Here is a 27,085-nt window from a genome sequence, read left to right on the forward strand (position 1 = left end):
TGTATACCTTGTGAGGTAGCAGGTGCTGGCTGAAGTGGTTGGATGCCTGCCACCCACGGAGGGGGGGAAGCCAAATTCAGTTCCTAACTCCTGGCTTCTGCCAGTGTCAGCCATGGCTATTGGGGGCATTTGAGGAGTAAGCTAGTAGATGGGAGTGCTGTCTAGCCCTGTCTTTTTTATTTTACTTTTAAAAGATTTATTTATTTACATAAAGGGCAGAGTTACACAGACAGGGAGAACAGAGAGAAAGATCTTCCATCTGTTGGTTCACTCCCAAATGGCTCAGTTCTGGCCATTGTGGCCACTTGGGGAAAGAACCAAGATCGAGATCTCTCCAGGTCTCTCCTTCTGTCTGTATTCGCCTTTCCAATAAACAATTTTTTTTTAAGGTGGGGCCTATTTTACCTTGATCCAAGGGTCATACTGACCCTCCCCTCCCCTAGCTCAAACTGGTAGCCTGTGTTGAGGAGCTAATCCTGCCCCTGTCCTGGAGTTTGTGTGGTTTAACTGAAAAACAAGAGAGCAGCATTCCAGTTGGCCGATCTTCAAGGAAAGAAACTAATCTGGTTTTCTTCTTTAGGTATCAAAGAAGAGTTGGGTGAGATAACTTCTATGATCAATTCCTTTATCTTCTTTTCTACCCTTCCACAGTAACAGGCCATAGCAGGTGCTCAGCAGCATTGGTTACATTTATTGCATACTTTGGTATGAATGTCCTAAAGCTTCGTCTAGTCCCTTTTCCTCAAACACAAATATGTGTAGTGTGTATGTTTATACCTGGGGACATGCAAATGCACACACAGGATACCTTCCTACCTCGGATGCTCACTCCTTTGGCACTGCACTGCTGGACTGCAGAGCCCAGGAAAGGCACTTTCCTAAACACAGAGGCAGAGTTCTTCAAATCCTGAGAGAGGTCATGTTGACTTTGATGCTTCCTGACACCAAGGAACTCTAGGAACCTCACTTTCTTTAGAGAATTAGTGTTCATGAGTTGTTTCTATGATCTCAAAGTGATTGTGGTTTTTCTTTCCAGCTGATCCCAATCCCTTCTTAACGGTGGGGCCAATGTTCCCTTTTCCTTGAGTTGGCTGAGAATGCAGAAGGACCCTCCTGTCTGGGCCAGCTGGGATCTAGTGGGGGTAGTAATGGTTTCCTGGCTGAGGCCACATGTGAGAAATGGAAGCTCTTTCAGGGGCGAGGATGCTGTAGGTGAAATCATTTAATCCATGATGAGGGCTTACCAGGTGGAGTGCTAAGCAGGATGACCTCATATGTGAACTTCATGTTAGCTGAGTGGTGGGAGGAAAGAAAGAGATCATTGACCAAAGCCATCTTTAACCTTTATTCTCATTTCATTCGACTATGACAATGGAGTCCAGTGTGGTTCTGAGGAAGAAGCAGTATTGATTAATGATTTGGCAAAGGGAGAACCACTTAGACGTGTGGGAACTGTAATTCTGGGCAGCCCCTTTGGGAGCTGGGCCCAGTGGCAGAACCCCCTGAAGGGCTACCAGGATCCTCTAGAGATCACCCTTCAGCTGGTTCCCATTGCCCACTGTCGGCCACGGTCTCCAGTCACAGCGTCCTCCATGCAAGTCCTGGGTACCCTGCCTGGCACAAGTCTTCCCACCCAAAGCTACCCATCCTGTCTTCCAAGGTGATGTTCTGAGCTAGATACCAGCTACATTCTAGACGACTCCACAAAAGGCAACCGCTTTCTTCACCTGCCTCCAATCCTCAAACGCTATTCCCTCTGCCCGGCTTCGATGGATCAGGCCTTGGAAGCGAGGGTGGTGTCACTCCAGTTAAGCTTCAGCCGGGTCCAGCAGTCGCCTTCTGAAGGCCTTCTACGTGCTGGGTCTCCCGGGGGGGCGCAGTGCCTTCCCAAAGGCGCAGAGTGGTGGCCTTAACCTCTAGGGTGGTCGCTGCGAGCGCGCCCCCTCAGCCCCTCACCGGTGGCACGCTGGGCTCTGGGGGAAGGCTGCCCGACTTTCCCGGCTTTGTCCCCTTGGCTCACCAGCGCTGCCCACGAACGCGGGCGCCCCCCACACACCTGCTGCCCGCGCCAGACAGGCGACAGAGCGGGGCTGGTCAGCTTTCCAGGTGCTGACCCGTCCCCGTCGGCCTGCCCGGGGAACGCGTGGGAGACCCCAGGAGCACGGCACCGGCCCTGGGTTCGAGGTCGGGGCGGCGACAGCAGCACGCCCGGCTCCGGCCTCTCGCGTCTCCCGGCGTCGGCACTCGGGAGGCGGGATCCTGAGGGAGGGCCGGGCCGGGCCACTCGGTCGACGCTGCCGCCCGCAAGGCAGGCGCCCGGCCGGCCGGGAGGTGGTGCTCGTCTCCCCTGCGCCCGGGCCCGCGCGTTGCCGGGCAGCGGCCCCGAGGCTCCGAAGGGGGCGGAGCGGCGAGGCCGGCGTGCGGCTGGCGGCCCCTGTCCGCGGTTCCGGCCCCCGGCCCGCCCCCGCCTCGCCGGCCTCCCTCCGCGCCGGTGCGCGGCGCCCCGTCCCAGCCGCAGCCGCAGCGGCCGCCCCTCCCCGGGGCCTGAAGAGCGCCGAGCCGCGAGGCCCGGCCGGGACAGCGGCCGGGAATGCCGGGGGCGCGGCGCCGACGCCGAGGCGCGGCCATGGAAGGGAAGCCCCGCGCCGGGGTCGCGCTGGTCCCGGGGCCGAGCGGCCGTGGGCCTTCCGCCCGCCGCCGTCGCCGCCGCCGCCGCCCGGGGCTGCTGCTCCCCGGCCTCTGGCTGCTGCTGCTGGCCCGGCCTGCCTCGTGCGCCCCAGGTAAGCCCCGCCGAGACCTCCCGGGATGCGGCCGCGACCCTGTCTGTGTCTTTATTGCTGTTATTTTCAAAACCTTGGTTTCCCCGCCCATCTTCTTTTATTCTCCATGGCTCCCTCGCCCTGCGTTCTGGAGATGCTTTTTTCCCCCTCCTTTCTTCCTGGGCCCAGCGAATAAAGGCACGGAAAGGACACAGGAAAAAGCGAGTGGGCTGTAGCCGGTCTGGCCGAAGGTCTGCACCGCCAGCCCTGTGGGATCCGTGGAGCCCGAGGCGGATCTGGTGCCGCTTCTCTGAATGTGTCTTCCCTTGCCCTGCAAGATGCGGGCACTGGGGTGGTAATTGTGCATGGCTGTCTGCATGTGGCATGCTGAAGGTCTTGGAATACTTTGTTGTGGGCCGAAGGGTTCATGGGGTGTGTGTGCTCTCTCTCGGCGTGGCATTGCCGTGGGGAGCCCAGCGGCTCTTCGCTACATGAAACCAGCAAAGCTAGCTGGGGTTAACTCAGCACACCAGGACACAAAGAACAGGCAAAAGAAAAATCTCTCGGAAAGCGCACGGGCCAGGGATCTCTCCAGGGACACGGCTATGGGTGTTACTTCTGTAAAGGCATTCTCAGCACGGTGGAGTGTGACAGTATTTGGATTCTCGTTGGCAGGGCAGGAAGAGAGTAAGGGATGCATTGATAACAGAGGCGGTTTGGGGACTGTTTAGAGGCATGGTTTTGTGAAGAGGCATGTGGGTGGGTTTTGTTGTTGGGGAAATGATTTAATTCATCTCGCTTCTCTGAAATGCCGACTTGTTCACCCTGAGTGCGCGTGCACACACACAAGGATGGTCTTGAAGCTGGCTCTGAGCTGTCACAGTGCAAGTGGGGGGACTGACACGCTTTGAAGGTAACGGAGAAAATGTGGAATGCATGGGTAGCTTGGGTGGAGAGCTACAGCACACGGAACAAAACCAGAAAGCCAGGAGGGTTCCTCCAAGTCCTCCCGGCTGCTGCGAGGAGGAGGAGGAGGAGGAGGAGGAGGAGGAGGAGGAGCTGGGCTAAAGGACCGCTGGCCAGGTGGCTTTAATAGGGATTGGGACCCGTGTGAAAGTGTCTCTTGGAGCTCCCTGTTGGAATTCTGAGCAGTGCCATGTGGGGAGGGTCCAATAGAAGCACAGGAAGAACCTGAGGAGTCCTAGAATGGGGCCCCTGTGCTGATGGCAAGGGAAACTAAAGCAGAGAAGCGACTTGTTCAAGGTCACAGGCTGGTTGGTGCAGAGGTATCATTTTGCCATTCTCCGCTCCCCTGACTACTGTTGACCTGTGGCCTGGTACACACCTGAGCGCTCCTGGCGGCTTTCCTGCAGGATCCACAGCACGGCGGGTGGGGGTTGGGAGCACCGGGCTCTGCTAGGCAGGAGGCAGCCAGTCCCCGAGGGCTCCTGGATTCCTCTGTCCTGGACACAGCGGACTCATCAGACTCATTGCTTCCACTTCCTCAGTGCTTCCTGTGGCTCATACTGCGTTTCATACAAGGGCCCCCATCGTGTGACGAGCTAGTCGGTACTGTCCTGTTTTACAGATGAGAAAGTGGAGGCTTCAGGAGTTTGGGATGGTTAGGCTCCCTCCAGACTCTGTGACTCAGTTAGCCCCTGTCCTTGACACTTCTCATAGGAAAGTAGCCATTTGGATCTATGGAAGAGGTGGTGGAGAAAGTTGATTTTTCTGTTGATAACACTCCCAGTCTGACTGCTCAAGCTGGAGCTGTGACACGAATGATGTTTCTGCTCTAGTGCTGATGTAATGGAAGCAGAGATTTCATCCTTTTATTAATTTGCATGCCCTGCTCCTTGGGTTTTGCCCAGTTACCTACAAGGCTGGATACCAGGAGTAGGATTTGAGAAGTAGAGGATGCCACCCAGTCCTCAAGGATGCATTTGGGAGCAGAGAGCAGTACAGAAGCTGGTATAGACCCTAGAGAGGCACACCTGTGGGCCCTGGGCAGGAACAGCAGCGCCCCACCTGTGAGGCAGGGGCTAAGCAGGCGGCTGTCCACTACTTGCAGACTGCAGGGAGCCGACTTGGGGAGGAGAACCTCCTGAGGTGGCTAGGATGCCTGCAGGATGCTGGTTCCTGGGGTTGCTCTTGTTCCTAGGCCTGAGTGTTGAATGGTCACTCAGAGAGTGGTGGAGGGGAGGAGGCTCTGCCATGGTGATTTATAAGCAGTGGGGTGGGCGTTGGGCCTGGCAGTCAAGATGCTAGTTGGGATACCTGGTTCCCGTAGTGGAGTGCCTGAGCTCAAATCACAACAGTGCTTCCTGTTGCAGTTTCTTGGTAATGTGCACCATAGGTGGCAGCTGGCCATGGGTTGGGTTCCATTTCCTGGTTTGGGCCCTGGCTAGCCACAGCCATTGCAGGCATTTGGGGAGTGGGAACAGTGGGGCTCCTCCCGTGTCTCACTGGCCTTTCAAATAAAGAAGAGCAGCAATAGTCCGAAATGGCACGGTTTAGACCTGTTTGGGGTTTTCCCAGTGAATTCCAGTGCCTTCCGAGCTTGTCTTCTTCCCTTCTGTTTTCCATCTCCTGATTTTCCATTCAGCGGAGTCCACCTGCCAGGTGGTCCCCTTTTTATAGCCGTTAGTTGGGTTTCTCTGATTGTATTGCTTTCTTGTCTATTTTTATTTCTTTGGATATTTTTTAAATTTTATTTTTTATTTGAAAGACACAGTAACAGAGGGAAGAGACAGAAGAAAGCTCTTCCAGCCACTAGTTCACTCTGCAGATGGCCACAATGGCTGGAGCTGGGCTGATCCAAAGTCAGGAGTTCCGCTGTGTCCCCCACATGGGTGTGCAGGGGTCCAAGGACCTCCACTGCTTTCCCACACCATAGGCAGGGAGCTTGATCAGAAGTGGAGCAGCTGGGATCCAAACCAATGCCCATGTGGGCTGCTGATGTCACAGGCCTTAGCCTACTGCACCATGGTGCTGGACCCTTCTTTTGGCATTTTTTTTTTAAAGATTTATTTTTATTATTTTTTCATTGGAAAGGCGGATATACAGAGAGGAGAGACAGAGAGGAAGATCTTCCGTCAGATGATTCACTCCCCAAGTGAGCGCAACGGGCCAATACTATGCGGATTCGAAGCCAGGAGCCTCTTCCAGGTCTCCCACGCGGGCGCAGGTTCCCAAAGCTTTGGGCCGTCCTCAACTGCTTTCCCAGGCCACAGGCAGGGAGCTGGAAGGGAAGCGGGGCTGCCGGGATTAGAACCGGCGCCCATATGGGATCCTGGGCGTGCTAGGCGAGGACCTTTAACCACTTGCGCCACTGCGCCGGGCCCTCTTTTGGCATTTTAAAGTGAGTTTTCCTTTTAAAAAATTTTTTATTTTTAAATTAGGATGTTGTATGTGTATTATTGTGAAAACTACTTGTAATACTTTGGACTTACCTTTGAACAAAGTACGTTTGAAGATCAGTCACCCACAGAACAAGAAGGACCCTGCTCCCGTCCTCACTTGTTCAGAGGTCCATTTTATGAAACTGAGGAGCTGTCACTTAAAGTTCATAGTCTTTTTTTCTGTTGTTAACATTAAAATTTAAGAAAATTGAATTTGTGCGCAGGTGTGCATATTCACTCAATATGTAACTTACACGTTTCCCTATTTGGAGACAGTTTTCTGTCCTAACAGCCTATTTAGTTCTTTTTATTTCTGAACTCTTTGGGTTCCGTGAATAATGCTGGGTGATGATCAGCTCTGTCGTTAAGGCTTTGCCCTTATTTCTTTTGGTGTGTGGCATTTTTTTTTCCAAGTATACAATTGAGGTGGGGGATTAGATTTTGATGAAAATATAAGACCTAAGGGGTTGGGTGTCTGTGCTGGGTGCCTTGCAGGACGGGGGGTCTCTCAGTGTGATTGTTGCGTGGCTCACGTTGGTGAACGCTGTGGTGGTGAAGGAACTGCCCGACTTCTATGAATATTGTTTAAATGAATCTATAACACAGTCTTGATGAACACTTTTTAAATCAGAGGGTTTTTTTCGGGGGTGGGGGGAGAATATTTTGTGTTCTGTGAATTTTCTTCTTGTTCATTTACCTGCTGTGGCTCATACATATTTAAGTATTTATGCGTTACAATGGTAGCAACCATTTTCTCCATCTGCTGCATTTCTTTGCTTCCAGTGGATTTTGTTTGATTTTTACACAATTTTGAAATGCAGTAATTTATGTTGTTTTGATCAGCAAAATATTTGGTTTTTCTCTTTGTAGTTTTTTTGTTGTGTTTGTGCCTAGGGCATATTCAATTTTTAACTTTGTTAGTGTGTTGTTTTATGGTTAGACTTTGCGCGGTGTACTTGTTTATGCCTTGTGACTGAGTTAGCCTCCTACAGATGTCTGTAAAGTGTGGTTGCTGGGTGTCCAGCATCAGTATCACTGAGGGTATTGGGGGTACTTGGCATTCTGTGGGAGGCATTTGATGTAGTAAGTAACTGGCCTGCCACCCACGTGGGAGGCCTGGATTGACTTCCTGGCTCCAGGCTTCAGCACAGCCAGAGCCGCTGTATTTGGAAAGTGAATCAGTGGGTGGGCGCTGCCCCCGTGTCTCTCAAGTAAAGTAACACAAGTTTTGGTAAGTTGACCTGAATTGGAATCTTTGGTGATGGTGCTTGGGACTCTTTATTTTAACAAGCGTCTGCTTCATTTTTCGGCATTTTATTCTCTGAGACCACTAATCCAGAACCTTTAACTGCAATAACTGAACATTAATAGTACTTTGGAGAAAGACACTGACTCCAACTGTCTTTTCACCTTTGAAAGGTTCATTTAAAGCCATCTTCTTGTTGTTGTTTGGTTGTGTGGTATCTTGTTACATATTTCTTGGTTTGGACCTGACGGGGCACAGAGGATAGATTTTAGTTTCTCACTTCTGCCCTGTTGGGAACAGCTGCCACAGTCCTTGTCAGGAAATGCCTTACTTAAGCCTGCAGACAGAACCCAGCCAGGGAGTTGTTAAAAGTCACTGGGGACCTGCTGGCCCTGCAGGTTTTCTATCACTGCCCTGGGTGAGAGAGGCAGCTAATTACTGTCATAATTACACTAGGTAGGTTGGTTTCCTGGATAAAAAGACCATATCTACCCTAATCTAATTTATTTCTAAGTTGTGACTGTCCGCTTTTCATCTGGAGCTCCCAGTGTTAGGATTTCTCTTGCTCATGCTCAGGCAGCAGCTTGTAGAGTGGCGAGTTAGAAAATCTGGTCATGTGTGTTTCTGCCATAACTTCTGTTGTGCCTGTGGATGGACCTGTTTTCTTGTCCTGGGCCTCCTTTTCCCTGTAAGAACAGGTTGATGAGATCTTTGTAAGTTACTTTGTTAGTTACATTTCATGTCTTCATATTGGATGTCTGGAAACAGCACTTAGTACAGGCAGCAAATGTCCTGTTTCATGCGGCGTTTTTGCGTCACTTCTGTGCCTGGTAGTTGTTCTAGGCCGGTGACCAGCTGAGGACACTTGGACACTTTACTCTTACCAGTGCATCCAAATGTTCTTTTTAGAAAAGTCCTCTTTTCCGTCTTTGATCCTCACACCCAGGATACATCCTTTTCTGGCTTTTATTCTTTCTCTCGCCTCTTTGCTTTCGTCTCCTTTGATGATGCTCTAGGTATGCGGGCGCTGTGGCTTACAGCTTCAGCCATTTCTTCTCGTAAGCAGAAATGAAATGTTGCGACCCAACGCGCACAGCACTCACCCAGCAGTAGCATTGCCCAGTTCTAGCTGCTTAGAAAATGCAGAATCCCTGGTCCTTCCTGCTGCAGACCTTCTGAATCACAATCTGCATTGAGCAGGATTCCCTGGGGCGGCGGGGTGTCCCATGTGCACAGTTGAAATTGGAGAAGCACGGTCTGAGAGGTACTGCCTCCTGTGCCAGCCCTCTGGGAGTGAGTGGTGTTGCAACAATGGCAGCTGAGTCCGCTGGGACTAAGTCTGGAGCTAATCCAGCTCCTTGGAGACCTGCAGAAACACACCTGCCTTTGGGACCAAATCTGTGTAAATCGCCAGGCTCCGTTTGACAAGGAACTGTCAGAATGTTTTTCTAGACTTCCCTGATTCATACCCTGTTTATTCATTATGAACATTTGGCTGGTTATTAAAATACTGATGTGCAGCCGTAGTACTTGGTGACATGTTGCTGTGCTGGCAGTTCTTGTCTCTCCCCCAACAAGTGCCCTGGGTCTCTGCTCTCCTCCAGGACTCTTCTCCCTCTACTCCCTTCTTCAGTTTTCTTCAAGACCCAGTGGCTAAAGGGCTGAGGCTCAGCCCAGCAGCTGAGGAAGAGGAACGTCCCTTTGGATCTGGCCGCTTTTTGTGCCCTCACCTCTGCCTCTGTCCTTGTCCAAGCAGCCACACGGCTGGCTTGGCCTCCACTTCTGTTCCTGTTCCTCCACTTTCAGCTGGTCCTGCCACTTCCTTCCTGGCAGGGACTCTAGAGGCTTTCCCTGGTTTTCATCATACTCCAGGTCCGAGCAGCACCTGTGCTTTGGTTCCAGCCGGAGTCAGGTGTGTGAGGCGAAGCACACAGTAGGTACAGAATAGTCAGAAGGTTGGTGCAACAAGGGGTCAGTAGGATCTTTCTAGTGAGAGTGGTGCTGTGAAAACTTTGACCTGCCCCTGGACAGCTGGCAGAGCAGGGTTCAGCCTCTCAGAGGCCCAGCCGCTTTGGAGGGTGCCCTGTTTGTTCAGGCAGTGAAGTGGTGAGTGAAAGGCTACCTGTGCAGGTGGGGAAATGGGCTGAGCTAAAATGTGATGGGGCTGGAGGAGACAGGTGGTGCTGGGAGGGGAGGCAAGCAGTCTTGGGGATAAGCACAGAATGGGGTCCAGGGCTGGAGCCCAAAATTTGTTCTAGAGAGGAGGAAAGGGAGAGAAAGGGGCAGCTGGTCCTGGGTCAGAGGTATCCTGGCATGTGCTCACTACTGGCACAGGGGTAGATGAGAAAGGGCTGCAGACGCAAAGAGGACAAGCAGAGGTGGAATCGTGAGTCAGAAAACATGGCTGCTCTCCAGAGAAGAGTCTAGAAGGAAATGGCAGGCAGCAGAAAGGGCCAGTCTTGGTAGCAGGCCAGCGGGCTCTCCGCTTGCCTCTCCAGCAGCCCTGAAGGCCCCAGCCCTGGGGAAGTGAGCAGGCAATAGCAGTTGGTCCTGACACCTTGGCTGGGGGTGTGCACAGCCTGTGCAGTCATTTGCAAACTCTCCTGGCTGCTTTATTCCCTGTCTCTTGTTTGGGCCTGTGGAAGGAAGCCTTCATCACTTAGCATTTTGGGATGCTAGGATTAACTTTGGAGCCAGACAGTCTGAAGGGCTGTCCTGAACCACTGGGTGAATACTGCCAGCGGGCTTTCAAAGGGAAAGCCTTCTATCTACAAAACAACCACCTTTCCCAGCCAGCTGTGAGGGGAACCCCGGGCATAGCCCAGGAGGCAGGTGCATGCGGGTGGGCTGTTGCTGGGGCTTTGTCCCTGCCAGAGCAGACCCCAGATGCGCAGCTCTGGCGACTCTGTTAGAAATGTAGATGCTCAGATGCCCTTAAAGGCCCCTTCAGGGATTTAATGCACATTGGTGTAGGCAGCATCTCACCAGGTTGTGTCCATTTCAGAGATCTTGGGTTGCTACCTAGATAGCAGAGAGGTGTTAATTTGTTCAGAGCCAGCCGGTATTTCAAGTGGGCTGGGAGGAGCGAGGCAGGGTGACTGCTGAGTTGGGTTCTGGCTGGTTAGAGAACTTCCACCCCTTCCCCTTTCCGCGCCCCCAACCCTCCAGGGGCCAAGCTTGTCACTGGCCATTTGTCCCATCCCAGATTTCCTGGCCTGATCTCAGCAGGAATCAAGGACTAGAGAAAACACCTGGGGATAGTTGACAGGAACACACAGGTGTCTGTGACCGATGAGTGGGTAAGCAAGCGTGGTGCCGTGCAGGAGGATTCAGCCTGAAGAAGGAAGGATCAGCTGTAACAACCTTGGAGATGTTAGGTAGAGTCAAATGCACCAGCTACTTAAGGACAAGTACTGTGTGTCTCCCCTCATATAAAGTACCTAGAGTCATCAAGTTCATAGAGATAGCCTAAGGGCAGCTGCCAAGGTGTGTGTGTGTGTGAGAGAGAGAGAGAGAGAGAGAGAGAGAGAGAGAGAGAGGCAGGCCCAGGGAGTTATTTCATGGGCAGTTTGTTTTGCAAGGGGCAGAGAGGCCAAGTGAATGGTTGATGGTTGTACACCGTGTGAAGCACTTAACACCACTAACTCTGCACTTAGAACTGATTAAAACAGCACCTTTTATGTCCCTCTTGGCTCTCTCTCCCCCTTTTCCCCTCCCTTTTATTATCTTAAAAACACTGAAAAAATAAAGATTTACTTATTTTACTTGAAAAGCAGAGTTACAAAAGAGGGAGAGACAGAAAGGTTGGGCTTCTGTCCACTGTTCACTCCTGAAATGGCTGCAACAGCTGGAGGTGGGCCCGTCTAAAGCCTGGTGCTTCTTCTGAGTCTGCTGCAGGGGTGCAGGGGCCCAAACACTTGGGCTGTCCTCTGCTGCTTTCACATGTGCTTCAGCAGGAGCTGGATCAGAAGTGGAGCAGCCAGGACTCAAACCAGTGTTTTTATATGGCATGCCAGCATCCATAGGTGGTGGCTTAACTGGCTGTGCCTCAATGGCAGCAACAAACAACACACTTGTTTTTTAAAAGCAGCTGCCATGGAGTGGTAACTAGCTGGTGGGGTACTGAGGTTGAAAGGTGGTCAGAGTTGGGAGTTGCAGGGAGCTGGGCATTGGGCAGGAGCACACATCCTGTGTGGATGAGGTGAGAGGCTGGCATGGGGGTTGACAGATCTGAATGGGGACTTGTGGGCATGTCAGGAGTCACTGCCCTTGCCTTGCTCTGTGGCACCAATCAAGACCCCCAGGGCTCTCGGCCTCAGCACTGCTTCCCCTCCCCGACCTCGTCTCAGGGTCCTGTGCTGTTGAGTGTTGTCCTGGGTCATTTGCCAGAGGATGGGGTGGGGACAGGGATAGGCATTTTCAGCCTGGGACTGAGTGGAGAGTAAGTGGAGACATAGCTATTTGCAGGGTCAAATTGTTCCAACTATTCTTCCTTTGGAGTTGGACTTTAAATATTTTTCATGTTGTTTTTCAGAATTACGCTAAACTTTATTGGGCTTTTTTCCTGGTTATAAAAACGATATGTGTTCATTGCAATAATTAGTACTCGCCGTTCCCTGTGCCTAGGACATTCTTATCTCCGATTTTATCTTCATGATTTACTCCCCTTTCTTCAGGTTTGTGCTTACATCTCAGTGAGTTAACCCGGGCCTTTCCAAACCCCAGTTAAAAATGTAGCAGCCGCCTCCATCATTATTGTACTTACCTGCCTTTTTCCCATTTCTTTTAAAGACATATTTATTTTTATCTGAAAGGCAGATTTTATAGAGAGAGGAGAGGTAGAGAAAGGTCTTCTATCCTCTGGTTCACTCCCTAGGTGGCCACAATGACCAGGGGTGAGCTGGTCTGAAGCTAGGAGGCAGGAAGTTCTGAGCTGGTTTCCCACATGGGTGTTGGGTCCCAAGGATTTGGGCCACCCTCTGCTGCTTTCCCAGACCGTAAACTGACTTGGGTTGGAAGTAGAGCATCCAGGACATGAATCAGTGCCCATATGGGATGCTGGTGCTAGCAGGAGGAAAGCTAGCCTGCCGTGCTCTCATGTTGGGCCTTCCCCAGTTCTTATAAATAAGTTCTACTTTTTTCTTTTTTAAAAGTATTGCTTATTTGTTTTGTTTATTTGAAAGGCAAAATAACTGAGACAGGCAGACTGCTGATTCATCCTCCCAGTACCTATAACAGCTAGGCCTGGGCTATCCCAAAGCCAAAAGCCCGTAACTCAACCTAGATGTGTCACCTTGGTGGAAGGGACTCAAGTACTTGAGCCCTCTCCTGTGTCCCTCAACAGTGTGCATTGGCAGGAAGCTGGCATTAGGAGCAGATCTAGAACTAGATCCCATGCAGGAGCCCCAAGCAGCATCCTACCTGCTGTATCGCATGCCTTTCCCCTCACCTGCCTTGTTTTCTTCTGTGATACTTAGTATCATCTTGAATGTCTCTGTGCTGCCCTCCTGCACTGCACTGCGAGCTCCCCAGCACACACTGTGTGTGTTTTGCCCAGTGTTGTTTGTGTGTTTATGCAGCACATCTTTTTCAGTGCCCATTCTGTGTGGAACCCGTGGGTGGCACAGCTGATTGTATGCTGTGTTACTGGGAGGCAGGTGCCATGACTAAGTGGAGTGGGTAATTGAAGGGTTGCGTTTGTTACCTATGTTGTTAGGGAGCCTTATTGCACAGGTGGATGCATGGGTTTTCTTGGGCTGCCATAACCAAGTACCACAAGTCAAGTGGCTTAAACAATAGAAGCTGGTTGCCTTATACTGATGGAAATATGAAACATCAAGGTGTCAGTGTGGCCGTGTGCTCTGGGAAGGCACTAAGCAAGGGTCTGTTCCAGGCCTCCCTCCTACCTTTGATAGTTCCTGGCTAGCACAGCTTAGCTCCAATTTTCAGAAATTTGTTTACTTGAAAAGCAGAGCAAGAGGGGAAAAAGGAGGGGGCGAGGAAGTGTCATCAACTGCTTCTTCCTGGGGCACGCACTGGCAGGAAGCTGGATTGTAAGCAGAGATGAGAGTGCAGGTGTCTCAGGTGGGGGCTTAACTTGCTGTGCCATGCCACAACACCGGCGCAGGCTACGGTGGCGTTCCGCCTGTGTGTGCGTCTTGCTTCCCCCTTTTTATGAGCCAGTCCCATTGGGTTATGGATCTGCCCTGCTTTGGTAAGAACTCAACTAATTACATCTGCAATAAAAGCACATTTTGAAGTCCTAGGGGCTAGGACTTAAACATAGAAATTTTGGGAAACACAGTTCAACTTGTGTAGTGATGTGTAAGATTTTGGTTAGGTAAGTCATGTAATCGGGAAGGAGCTGTGGTCCCAGCAGGTGAAGTGCAGAAGCCTCGGGGTGGGAAGGACACTTGCACTGGGAGGAGCTGAGAGGTGAGGGTTTGGCTGTGGCTTTGCGAAGCTCAGGTGGGAGGGGAAGAGAAGGCCGAGTGGAGGATCATGAGTGATACGATGAAACTTGAAAGTTGTAGCACATTGAATGAAATAAAAAAAAATAAAGAAGCCTAAAAGGTGTAAATAAGAGAGCAGAAATCACTGCACATCTTAGCACTCAGAGAACATTGCTGTGACATTTGGGTATCTCTTCTCAGACTTTTCTCACACATATAAGCACACACAGAGCAAACGGTAGTATCATATTCTAGCACGTCATTTGGCGGCTTGATTTATTTTACTTCACACTCTGTCACAGAATCTTTACGTAGTCAGGAAATTCAGATTTACATCAGGATTGTATTCACTGCTGTGGATGTTCTATGTTACATTTAACTCGTTCTCTGTTGATGGGTAATTGTGTTGCTTTCAACTTTTGCAGTTAAAACCCTGCCATGAGCATCATTGTACGCTCATCTTTATACCCTTCTCTAATGACTTCTTAGGAGAAATTCCCAGAAATAGAATTGCTGGGCTAGGCGGTATGCACATATTAGATTCTGCTCCGTACTGCCAAATTGCTCTCTAGAAAGGTGGAAGCGATCTTTATTCTCTCTAGTAATGAATCATGCTGCCAGTTTCACTTCCACTTTCTGCAGTATGGACTATTACCAGTTTTTACTACCGTTGCCAAACACATATGGAAAAAAAAAAACCTTTTGAAGTTGCACATCTTTGATTGGTTGCTGGCACTTGGGCCTTTGTTTTCTTTGCACTTTCTTTCTCTCTTTCTTTTTTTAAGATTTGTTTTATTTTTATTGGAAAGTCAGAGGAGGAGAGACAGAGAGGAAGATCTTCTGTCTGTCAATTCACTCCCCAAGTGGCCTCAATGGCCGGAACTGAGCCAATCTGAACCCAGGAGCCGGGAAGCTCTTCTGGGTCTCCCACACAGGTGTGGCATCCCAAGTGTTTGGGCCGTTCTCAACTGCTTTCTCAGGCCACAAGCAGGGAGCTGGATGGGAAGCAGGGCCTCAGGGGTTAGAACCAGTGCTGATATGGGATCCCGGTGCATGCAAGGTGAGAACTTTAGCTGCTAGGCCACTCTGCTGGGCCCTCAGTTCTTTATTTTCTCCTGCAGAAATCTCTGAGCTGCCTGGGAATGAGGATAATAAGTAAGGGCGTTTATTGGGGATCGGTGGTCCAATTGTTGCTTGGGATGCCTGCTTTCTGTCCAGGTTTCTTTGTTTAGCAGCTCCCTGCTTCAGCAAAGCCTGGGAAGCAGCAGATGAGGGCTGTACTGCCTGGTGCCCACTTGTGGGACCCAGGTTGAGTTCTGGATCCTGACTTCCACCTGGCCCAGCCCCGGCTGTTATAGGCATTTGGGGGAATGAACCAGCAGGTGGAAGATCTTTCTCTGCCTAATAAAATGAAAACACATAAGACAAACTAAGAAAAATACTCAGACGTTACACAGTGCTTGCCACGTAGCAAACATTGTATGAGACTAGTGTGTCTTGTTTAGTTCACACAATGGCTGTAAGAGGTATGTACTGTTATCACGCCCAGGTATGATGAGAGAGATTAGAGAGGTTCCTGACTTGTTCAAGGTGGCAGAGCTGCTCAGAGTTCCCCAAGCTGGGGGGCGGGCCTGGGCACTCCTGGCCAGGCCTTCCCCTGCAGTGAGACTGCCTTGGAGAACCTCCTGCATGTGTCTTTGGAGCACCTTCTCGCAGGCTGCGTGGCACAGTGCTCTCTGTGCATCAAGGGCCATGGTCGGAGCTGCCTGTGGCCAGGGGCTAAGCCCCCTTCCTGTCAGAAACCCTGGCTGTGAAGGCACACCCTGGCCTGGCACGCAGAAGGAGCGTGGCCCCACACTGGTTTTGGGGTATGGATGAAGCTGGTATTTGAAAGGTATAGTGTTGTGTGGATGCCATTTTGTTTTATTTCAGCAGATGAAATGTTGTGACAATAAAGAACATTTTCAAAGAGTTAAACTCCATCTTGTGAGTCCTGGTCCATTTTTCCACCATAGAGAATACACTTCTTAATGCTGAGTGGTATTTGCTTACCACATTTCCTGTGTTATTGGGTCCTCGTGGTTTTGGTGACACTTTGTTTTGACTGTACTGTTTTGTGTAGTTTGTTTCTGGCAGTAAAGTATGTGGTCATCGTCTGTCTTCTTTGTTAATAAATTAGCTGAAGCGACTGGTTTAAGATCCATTTCTCATTAACACTGAAATTTTGGTGGGGGGAAGTTGATGCCTTAAAATAGTTTCTTCTTCAAAACCCAGCCGATGCAGCAGGCTGTCCTACTTCCATTGTTTTATGTGCCTCCTGAGCCTTTCTAATTCTTCATGAAACAGGCTGTTAACGCCTTGTGTGGTAGTCTGGATCTAGTGTTAAAGTTTAACCTTGTCAGTTATTTCCAGAGATCTTATCCCCACAACTGGCCCCTCCTCCAACCCTGCCTTGCCCAGTTTATACGGAGAAGCTCGTGAATGCTGCAGAAACAGCTCCCAGATCTCGCTGGCTTTTAACTAACAGCTTCTCACTCCCACATACTGGACTTCTGCTGTACCTTTTGAATTTTGTTTCGTTCTGGGAACTTTGCCCCCGCTGGATCCTATGTTTTGTTCTTCTGACTTTATCTTGGTTTTCTGGTCAGACTGCATGCCCACAGGATAACTGTGTGGAATGATGCATGCATGTGTTTTTGAGCTAACATTGATGGAACACTTAGTACCATGTGCTGGGCATTGAGATAGAGAGACGTTGGGATGTAAGAGAAATATGGCAGTCAGGCATGGTTCTCAAGCAGCTCCGCTGAGCAGGTGAAATGGTTATAGGCATCGACTGTCCAGCAGTGTGCGAAGTGCTATCAGAGAGAGCTGCAGTGCAAAGAGAGTAGTAAAGGCCCGAAGAACTTAAGGAAATATTTTGTCTTAGGATGAACCATATTCTTTTGATGCTTTCAGTATCTCTTGCTTTGCAATAGATCACCCCAATATGGGATGATTTAAATGTAACTTCTTGTTTTGAGGCTCCAAGTCAGGAATTTGGACAGGGCTGGTAGACCATCCTTCTGCCATGTGAAACTCAGCTGAGGTTGTTGCCCTCAGCTGTGGTTGGCTGGTACCCGGACTGGCCTGGATGGCTTCAGAGGACTTCCCTCCCGGGTCTTGGGAGCATTGTTGGTCCACAGACCTTTGCTGTCTCTCTTCATATGAGCTGCTTGGGTTTTGTGGTCTTAAGGTGACGGAACTTGGTATTGGGCAGTTGATCTTCAAGAGAGATGAGGCAAAAGGCTCCAGTCCTCTCAAGACCCTGAACTTGGAAATCCCTGAAAGGAGCAACCAGATCATTCCCTCTCCCGTACTCTCTTGATCAGAGTAGGTCACCAGACCGGCCCAGATTCAAGGGCGACGAGGGAGCAACCCCATGATGGGTGGAAGAGCAAACACTCCTCAATTGATGGTAAAATTCCCATTTTTGGAGACTAGCTGCCACAAACATGAACTGGTGGAAGATACTGGAAAGAAAGGTAAAATTACCTGAGAAAGTTCTCCAAGGAGTTGGGAACAAATGATGATAAACAGGTGTACTAATCACCAAGTGAAACGGAATGTGTACCTGCTGTATGCCAGGCAATCTTCAAGGCCCTTAATGTGCATCAGTTGGATGCAGTCACTGAATCCTCATGACAGACTGGTCAGGTGCACATGTTAACCTCCGCTTGCAGATGAGGAAATTGATATGCAATAGACACAGAAACTGACCTTGGATGACAGAGCTTGTAATTGGGAGAGGGGGACTCAGACTCTGGAGCCTCCTTGGAAGATAAGAATGACAGCTGTTCCACCAGAACAGGTGGCAAGGAAGGGGTGATGGGCAAAGGTATGGGCTGGCACAGAGGTGGGGGCGGTCCAGATAATGGTGTGAACAGAACTGATGTCTGACAGCTGCTTTTCTCTTTGCTGATGGCTGGGTACTCGCTTATGTGAGATGGCGTATGAACAGGTTGGGCTCTGTAAAAAAAAAAAAAGTGGTTTATTCTTATTTTTAAAAAGTATTTATTTATTTGAAAGGGCAGAGTTAGAAAGGAAGAGACAGAGCTCTTATGCCTGCTGTTTCATTCCTCAAGTGGCCCCAAAGGCCTGAGCTGGTTCAGTCTGAAGCCAGGGGCAACCGGTGTCTTCTGAGTCGCCCTTGTAGGTGCAGGGGTGCTGCTTTCCCAGATGCATTAGCAGGGAGCTGGCTTGGAAGTAAGGCAGCTGGAACATGAACTGGCACTGAAGGATTGGCTTTACCCAATATGCCACAACACTGGCCTCCAAAATAGTTTATAATATTATAGGGTGTGTGGGTCATAGAAGACAGAATAGAGAAGGACTTACCTGTAAGAACTAGTGAGGGCTGGTGTGTTGGCTTAACTGGCTAAGCCTCCACCTCCAAGCACTATATCCCATATGGTTGCTGGTTTGTGTCCTGGTTGCTCCACTTCTCATCCAGTTCTCTACTTGTGGCCTGAGAAAATAGTGCAGGATGGCCCAAGTCCTTGGAGCCTGCAACCACGTGGCAGACCAGGAAGAAGCTCCTGGCTGTTGGCTTCAGTTGGCTCAACTTAAGCCACTGAGTAGTAAACTAGTGAATGTAAGATCTTTCTGTCTCTTCTTCGCTCTGTAAATCTGCCTTCTCCTTTGCCTTCCCTACTTCCCCCGCAAAGAAAATCTTAACTTTTTTTTTTTTTTCAAAAAGAGGTTCTGGTGAGTGATCAGGGACCTGGCTGGGCTAATGCTCATTTTTCTCCCTTGGTCCTGAGGGTGAGGAGCTATGCAGGGGGCCCAGCAGCCCTGTGTCAGGGAAAGAAGGTCCCTCGAGGGCCAATGGCACACCTGTTCCTCCAGCTCCTGACAAGAACCTGGAAGGTCAGTTTTCTGCACAGCTTCCTCAGTTGCCTTGGTCTCACAGTATTTCAGCCTTGCCTTTGTGGAGCTGCAGAGAACATGTAGCACCCTCAGACTTCTCCTACCTCCAGTTGGACACCCATGCAAGGCCTTAACTCAGACTGCTCCCGGGAGCACACTGAGTGGGGCTTCATACAAGCAGGGTGTCCTAATGGGAGCCACATTTTTGGGGAGTGCTGAAGGATGTGGGCACTGGCCGCCACCCAGGGCAATGTAAGAGGCAGGTAGCTCCTGCCACTCAGGCTGAGCTGTCCCTGACCTGCAGGGGGCCCATCTGACCACAGAGCTGTACAGGGAGTGGTTATGAGGCTGCTGGGCCAAGGCTGGCTTTGTGCCCTACCTCCCCTTGTAACTGCCTGCATGTTGGGCTTGCAGTGCATCTGCCATTGCCAGTGCTCCTAAAGTTTATTTCCTGAAGACTGGCTTCATACTGCTTTGATCTCAGTGGGAAATCCAGAGTACAGGTGGCATAATCTGTTGTAGTTTTTGGATACATATTGCATCTCATCCTCAAGGGACCAGACATCTCTTCTTTCCTCCTTTGTCCCGAGAACTGACCCAATACAACATGGCCAGGACATGGAGCTGAACTTTGCCACTTCTAGAGAGTGTTGTGTGAAGAAGTGTCCAAGAGTGAGGCCAGCAGCGTGAGTGAGCTTGGCTTGTACTCTTTGACCCTGCAGTTCAGTTCTGAGGAGTTACCGAGCTACAACTCTTTGACAGTAAAATCCACATAAATTTATAAGGAGGGTCAGGTCGGCATTGTATATAGCAAGTTAAGCTTCTATTTGCAGTGTTGGCATTCCATATGGGCACTCGTTCGAGTTCTGGCTGTTCTGCTTCTCGGCTTTCTACTAATGACTTGGGAGAGCAACTGAGGATGGCTCAAATGCTTGAACCTCTGCACTCAAGTCAGAGACCTGGGAGACAGGTTCAGACAGGTTCAGCTCCGGCCATTGCAGCCATTTGGAAAGTGAACCAACAGAAGGGAGAGATCGCTCTGCTTCTCCTTTCTCTCTGTAACTCTGCCATTCAAATAAAGATAAAAAATTATAAAGGGATCTGCTTATGGTTCCTCCAATCAGTGTTTCTAATTTAACACAGATTTAAAAAATGTTTGGGATAGCATCTTTTATCATTTGAAAATTATTTTTTTCCTTTTTTTCTTTTTAAATGTATTTACTTGAAATGCAGAGTTACCATTGAGAGAGGGACAAGTAGAGATAAGAGAGAGAGAAAGTGAAAGAAGGACACCTGCTGGGTCACTCCAAAACAGCCACAGCAGCCAGGGCTGGAAAGGCCAGGATCAGGAACCCGACACTTCATTCAGATTTTCCAAGCCCAAGCCCCAGCCCCTGGGCCATCTCTGTCTTCCTAGGTGTGTTCACAGGGAGCCGAATTCGAAGTGAAGCAACCAGCACTTGAACCAACAGTCATATGAGATGTTGACATTGCACTGTGCCGTGATGCTGAACCTGAGATTTAAACAAAAAAAAAATCTATCTATCTATATATATATATTTTAAGATTTTTATTCATTTGAAAGGCAAAGTTACACAGTGACCTTTGCTATGTCAGACCAAGACCTTCTTCTGAGTCTCCTGCTTGAGTGCAGAGGTCCAAGGACTTGGGCTTTTCTTTGCTGCTTTTCCAGGCCATTAGCAGGGAGCCGGATCAGAAGTGGAACGGCTGGGACTCGAACTAGTAGCCATGAGATGCCTGCTCTCTACATAGCAACTTAACTTATTGTGCCTTGGTGCTGGCCTCATGGATAATATATTTTTAATTTACATTATAGTCAAAGGCTTATTGGCTCCACAAATAGCGAGTTTGGCAAATAAAAAGTAAAAAAGACCACAGTCCAGCAGGAACTAATCAAAGGAAAAGATGTTTAGCTTCGTTTATATGAAGTTTTGAAATAGTACTAAAATCAATGAAACTTTAGTAGTATATAATTATATCAATTTGATGAATATTTAAGGCAAAGCCTGATAAAATACTGTGTGTGCTAATATAAATTTGAACAAATTTAATATGACTGAACTTTCATAACCTGTTTTATGCTGAGGTAATTGATAACCAACATTAGGATCAAGAATGATCCTGACAAAGATGACATTCTCTTTATTAATCAAGTCTAGATTCTATTTATTTTATGGGAAATAAAGAGAAGAACCCGTTGTCTTGTGCTGCTGGTTCTCTCTACTGTAACCTCATCTTCCCTTTCCCCAGTGGTAGATGCCCTCTTACAGTTGTGCTTTTATTCTGTGCTAGCCAGAATTAGATATTATGTGAATAGATGAATGAGTGAATTTGTGAATGGTACTTTCATCTTTGTTTATGATCATACCATGCATGTTCTTTTGGTTTCACTGCTTGGTTAATCAGCATGAGGGAACACATTGTCAGATACCCTGTTTTTTGATTGGTACTAAATCATTGTTCCAGTTGTCATTTGGTGGTTGGTTGCTTTGGCCATGCCAAGCCAGTCAACATTTCTGTAGGAGTAGTGGTTGTGCACCTCCTTGGACAGCTGCGTTGGGGCCATGCTGGCATGGATTATCTTGAATCGTCACCGTGTGGTTGGAGAAGGAGGAGGCATCTGCTGCCTATGCTTGGGGCTGTGAAGAATGGGAACCTCCTCTTTTCTGGGCTTGGAATAGGAGAGTAGTTGATGTGGGTTGAGAGAATAGCAACTGCACCAGGGAGAGAGAAATAGAGTTTTAAGTGACAATTCCAGGCAAGGCTGCTATCATGGGAACTATGTGGGAGATGGTAAATTTCTCCTTAGCCACAGAATTTTTACAGCTGGGAAGTTATATAATTATCTTTACATACATGTTGATTTCTGCTTCTGTAGCCTCTGCAAGGTGGCCAGGGCAGGTGGCTTTGGAATCCAGGCTGGATTCTATTCTATTCTATTCTATTCTATTCTATTCTATTCTATTCTATTCTATTCTATTCTATTCTATTCTATTCTATTCTATTCTAACCTAGGGCTTGGGATATGTGTCTCTCCCTTGGCAAGGAGAGAAGGGCCTCTTGGATGTCAGCAGTGGCAAGGTATGATACCATGGTAGAGGAAGTATTTCCTGAAACAAGCCTATGGGAATGGCTACCCTGCAGCTGGAACCATAGGTGTGCACTGGGGCGATCCATGGGGAGGGGCACGATCCTGCTCCCTCTGCTCAGCATGTCAGAGATAAACATGTGGGCATGAGGGTGTAGGCTAACAGCAGTACAAGTAGACATGTGGGTAGTGACAGAGGTACCCAAGGAGAAACGTGCCTAGTCAAAGGTGCATGGACGTGGAGCAGAGTGCTTGGGAGCCTGCGGAGGAAGGGATCCCCATGTCCAGGAAGGATCAAGGGAAGGATGGGAGAGTACAGGAGGGGTCTGGAGGGGTCAGCAGGGGACTGCAGGTAAGTGCTGGTAATTAAAATCTATTTGCTTGCAAGGCAGAGGGAAAGAACTCATCCTTTGTTGGTTCACTCTTCAAATGCCTACAGCAGCCCCCAGTCTGGTGCTGAAGTCAGGAAATGGGGCTCACTTCAGCTCCCTCGTGTGGGTGAGATGGACCCAAGTGCTTGAGACCTCTCCTGCCGCCTGCCAGGGGCTGCATTCGTAGGAATCTGGAGAAGGGAGTAGACCATGGTTGCATACTCAGGCACTCACATGTAGGGTGTGGGCATATTAGTTGATGGTTTCGTTGCTAGGCCAAACACCAAGACACATGCTTTAACAAAGTAGTGGGGCAAAAGATTCATAATTTGACCCATGTCTTCTGTTAATGTCTTTAAATTTATTTGAAAAGCAGAGGAATTTGGAGAGAAATATTCTATCTGCCCAAGTTCATTCTCCAAATGCTCACACTAACTGAGGCTGACACAGACCAAAACCAGGAGCTAGCAGCCGAATCCAGGTCCCCTGTGTGGGTGGCAGGGATCTGGGGACTCGAGCCATCACCTACTGTCTCCCAGGAAGTGCGCCCGCAGGAAGCTGGAATTGGGAACACAGGCAGGGCCCGAACCCAGGCATCCAGTGTGGGATGTGGGCATCCCAAACAGCGTCCTAACCGCCATGCCAGATGCCCACCCATCTGCATCCTCGTTGGTGGCCTGGCTCTGTTCCTTGCCAGTGTGTCTGCTGAGATCATTGGATCAGAAGGACGGTGTGATGCCACAGGTGATGGTACCAGGTTTATTCATTCTTAGTTTCCCTCAATGTTTATGTTTGTAGAACATCCTTGGAACTTCCCCTGCCCCCTTCAGGTGCCGCGTTTCCTTCTCTTACCAGGTTGCTCTGTTCTTACGGTTATTTTCCGATTGGGGAACTGTGTTGAGCTGTTTTATGCCTGGGTACCTTTGGGCATGCCTTCGTGTATCAGCCTTTTCCATCACTTCCTGCTGGAAGCCTTCTGGAAAGGTCTAGATGCCCTTTGTTCGTGGGCTTCCCTATGATAGCACTGGCCACTGTGTTGTGATTGTTCTTAACTATGTAGGAGGCGTCTTGCGGACAGAGAGCTTGCCTTTTTCGTGCTGGATCTTTACCTGCTGGTGCAGGATAGGCCCCTGATCAAGGCTGGGGTGCGTTGTTACATGAATGAGTGAAGGAGGGAACAGTTCTGTGAATACGTGATCAAATGGATGCATGAGCGTATGAATGGTCAAATGAAGCGGCGTCTGTCGTGCTTCAGTGGATTTAGTGTTGTGGCTTCTCCCTGGGCTTCTGAACCGATTCACAAAGCTAGGCTTCCTTTTTATCTTCCACTGCTCCTTGTCTGCCTTCTCCTGAATGCCAGCTCAAAGCCCTTTGAACACCTTCTCTTCTTTGCATTTGATTACTGTTCTGGTCTCGGGAGCGACCTCCGCATAGCTAAACCCCAAATTCTGTCTTTGTTGCAGGACAGTTCTGTGAGCATCAGTTCCCGTGGATGATGAGCCGTTGTTTTGAACTCGTTTCTGTCGATGTGTGAATTCCCCAGCTGTTGATTCTCTCTCTATTAGAATCTTTAAAAGTTATTTGTTTCTAATTATAAGTGATACTCAGAGAATGTGGAAATACACTTAGAACAAATTAACCACGTTTTCTCTACCTCCAAACAGTAAGTTTGATGTACTTCTGCCTAATCTTTTGTTTAAGAGGCAGAGAAACGCCTCCCCCACACATACCTACCTCCACTCACCCCTGTCTCTCTCGACTGCTGGGTCATTATCAATGACTGGCGCCAGGAACTGAGACCTCATTTTGAAGCCTTTAACTAATATTGCTGCCTCTGAAGGTTTGCATTGGCAAGAAGCTAGAGTTAGAAGCCAGAATTCAGAATTAAAAGTCAGGTGCTTTAATGTGGGATGTGGAGTACTTGCGCCTAACAGTAATCATTGGAAAGGCAGAGAGAGAGCCAGCCAGGTAGCCAGCCAGCAGGAGAGAGAAACCTTCCGTCTGTTGGTTCACTCCCCCAGTGCCTGTAGCAATTGCAGGCAGGAGCTGGGGGTTCAGTTTGGGTCTCCAGGGAGTTTGCCAGGAACCGAGCACTTGAGGAACCTCTCGTTTCTTGGGGTGTACATTAGCTGGAAACTGGAGTCCGGAATAGGCACTCTGATATGGGATAAGGGCAAGCCAAGTACGATCTTAACCTCTGGGCCAGATGTGTGCCCCTAAACTTTCCTTTAATTCCATTTTCCGTCAACTTTTGAAGTCAACTCACAGTGGCCCTTGACCTTGTGTGTGTCGGAAGCAACCAGGAGATGATGGAATTCTAGCATATGTCCAGCTGCAGGAAAACAGTCCTGGAGGAGGGATCCAGGCAGCAGTGTCGGGACTGGGGTGTTCTTCTGGGTCTCCTGTGTGGGTGCAGGATCCCAAGGCCTTGGGCCATCCTCAGCTGCTTTCCCAGGCCACAAGTAGGGAGCTGGATAGGAAGTGGGGCCTCAGGGATGTGAACCAGCACCCATATAGGATCCCAGCGTATGCAAGGAAAGGACTTTAACCACTAGGCTATTGCACTGGGCCCAACAATCTTCTTATTTTTGACCCGTAGCTTTGTAATGAAAGCAAGTGTTGTTACCTAATGTGTGGGTTTATAGCTTCAGCCAGTACAGTTGCTCATCTGGGTGTAGCTGCCTGGACTGCAGGCTTGAAGCGAGCAGGCTGTAGCCATGGCTTTGTCTATCATAGAGAAAGTGCAAGATGAGTCCTGGAAACGCTCAGGGAGGGGAGACTGAGGAAGGAGGACAGTAGTGACTGGGAAGGGGTGGCTGGAGGACAAGGAGCAGAGCGTTCCAGGATGAGCAGACCTTACGGTGAGGCCAACTCCAGGATCCTGGCCTTCCTCAAGGCCTCTGTCGGACTCAGCTTACGTGGGAGGGCGCGCTTCTGGAGGGGGAGGCAGGCCTGACCTCAGGGATGCAGGCCCAGCAGATGGGGGTAACCATGGTGACAGAGACAGCTGAGGTGAGGGCCAAGGTGTTGGGTGCCTCTCTCCCTGTGTGATGGAGCTACGAGTGAGTGGATACCCGAGTGAGTGGGAGAGCCAAGCCGACACAGGCAGTATGAGTTGTCAGCCTCCGGGGAGGGCTGGAGTCCAGGAGAGGCAGCCGGGACTCCCCAAGATCCCCAGGCTAGGTCAGGTGGCCACACCCCAGGAGGGTTGCCATCCCTGTGCAGAGAAACAGCAAGTTGCTATTCTGGTGCCTCACAGACTTTAAATGGCCAGGGCTCCCAGGGGCCCTTAAATATAGCTGCTCTGACAGGGGTGGCTTCCAGGCAGCCTCTCAGGAGGTCACCTGTCTGCACGCATGCCGAGGTACACAAAGTGTGCTTCTCCTGGGATTACCAGCGCCCTTTCCTCTCGTGACCAGTTTAGCCGAGTGGCGTTCTGGCTTTCCTGCTGCGCCAGCTGGAGCCACAGAAAGTGTTCTGAGGATTTTTGTCAGTTTCATAAAAATCTAGGTTTTGAAATTCTGTATCCTCAATGCAGTATGCATTTCTACTTCCAGACAAAGATGGACTTAAAATGAAACTGTTCACTATATCTTGGCAATAGGATGCTGGACTCTCTGCCATTGTCCATGCCAGCAATGATGGACATATGACAGCGTATTAAGAACTATATTTTAGTAATGATATAGAGGAACTAGGTGGAGGGGGGAGAGAATTGGGGAGGGGATAAGGGAAATGCCAGGAGCCTATGGAACTGTATCATAAAATGATAATAATAATAATAAAATGTAAAATGAAATTCTGTATCCTCACATATGCATTTTATACTTTAATGATCCTCCACATTTAAAATTACAATGTAAGACACAGATAAACCTCCGCAGACTGATGGCAGCCCGGTGACAACATGAAGACTGGGAACAAAGCCCAAGCCCTGTCAGCCCCTCAGAAGGCCACGTCGTGCCTCCTTCCAGCCCCGGCCCCCCGCCAGGCTCGGAGCTGTCCTGGTTTCTGATGGCTGGTCTGTGAATGTGTGCAGTCATTGTCATGCTCAACTTTTAACACAGTAGAGGCCACCGGCATGTTAGCTTCTGTTGCTGGGGCAACCTGTTCTCGTGACCCTGAGAAAAGGTGACCGTGTCCATCTTAAAATATGCCATTCGTTAGGAAGATGAACAGCTGGGCACCTGGTGCTCTGCCCCTGAGGGTTTGCACAGGCGGTCCTGGTTCCCTGCTGAGTTGGCTCAGGTACATTTGTGGGGTTTGGGGCATGGCTAGTGCCTACAGGTCTCCATGAGTCCGATGTGTCACGGGCAGTCATGGGCTCTGCATTTAGCTCTCCTGTGCTCTGTGCTTTGCATCCTGGCTAGGGCAAATGTGTCCCAGTTATTCTTTTTTTTAAAGCTGCAACCTGAAGATGTGGTTTAGTTGAGCCCGCAGATTAATTTTTTATTTATTGATTTTTTTTTAAAAAAGGTTTATTTCTTTGAATGGCTGTAACAGTTGGGCTGTATCAGGCTGAAGCCAGGAGCCAGGAACTCCATTTGGGAGTGGACACCTGGTGGCCAGGACCGCGTGGCAGGAGGTTAAACCACTACCTGCGGTGAACAGCATCCCCTATCAGAGCCACTGGACAACTGTGCCTTTCCTGCCCCAGCTGGTCACAGGACGCTGAGGCTCATAGGACGTCGGCAGGCTTCTCTCCCCAGGCCACCTAATAAGATGCTGAGCGTCTAAGATCTCAGGTGGACAGGACGCCCGCAGGCACACTGGCTGTTGTCCTTGGTGTCACAGAGGGAGCGGCGATTCCAGAAAACTGGGAACCTCTAGGAGCTTTCC

General features: G+C 49.6%; 1 protein-coding gene across 2 annotated transcripts in view; it reads left to right on the top strand.

Moving 5' to 3' along the window:
* The first annotated feature begins 2,590 nt into the window (after positions 1-2,590).
* KIAA1549 (KIAA1549 ortholog) overlaps positions 2,591-27,085 on the top strand; it is a 107,593-nt gene continuing 83,098 nt past the window's right edge. For both annotated transcript variants that reach the window (XM_041002111.1, XM_041002112.1), the window contains exon 1: positions 2,591-2,780. In XM_041002111.1, the coding sequence (XP_040858045.1) occupies positions 2,591-2,780 (190 nt within the window). The remainder of the gene's footprint in view (positions 2,781-27,085) is intronic.

Source organism: Ochotona curzoniae, unplaced genomic scaffold (assembly GCF_017591425.1).
Source record: "Ochotona curzoniae isolate NIBS_2020 unplaced genomic scaffold, NIBS_Ocur_1.0 scaffold_2476, whole genome shotgun sequence".
Classification (NCBI taxonomy): domain Eukaryota; kingdom Metazoa; phylum Chordata; class Mammalia; order Lagomorpha; family Ochotonidae; genus Ochotona; species Ochotona curzoniae.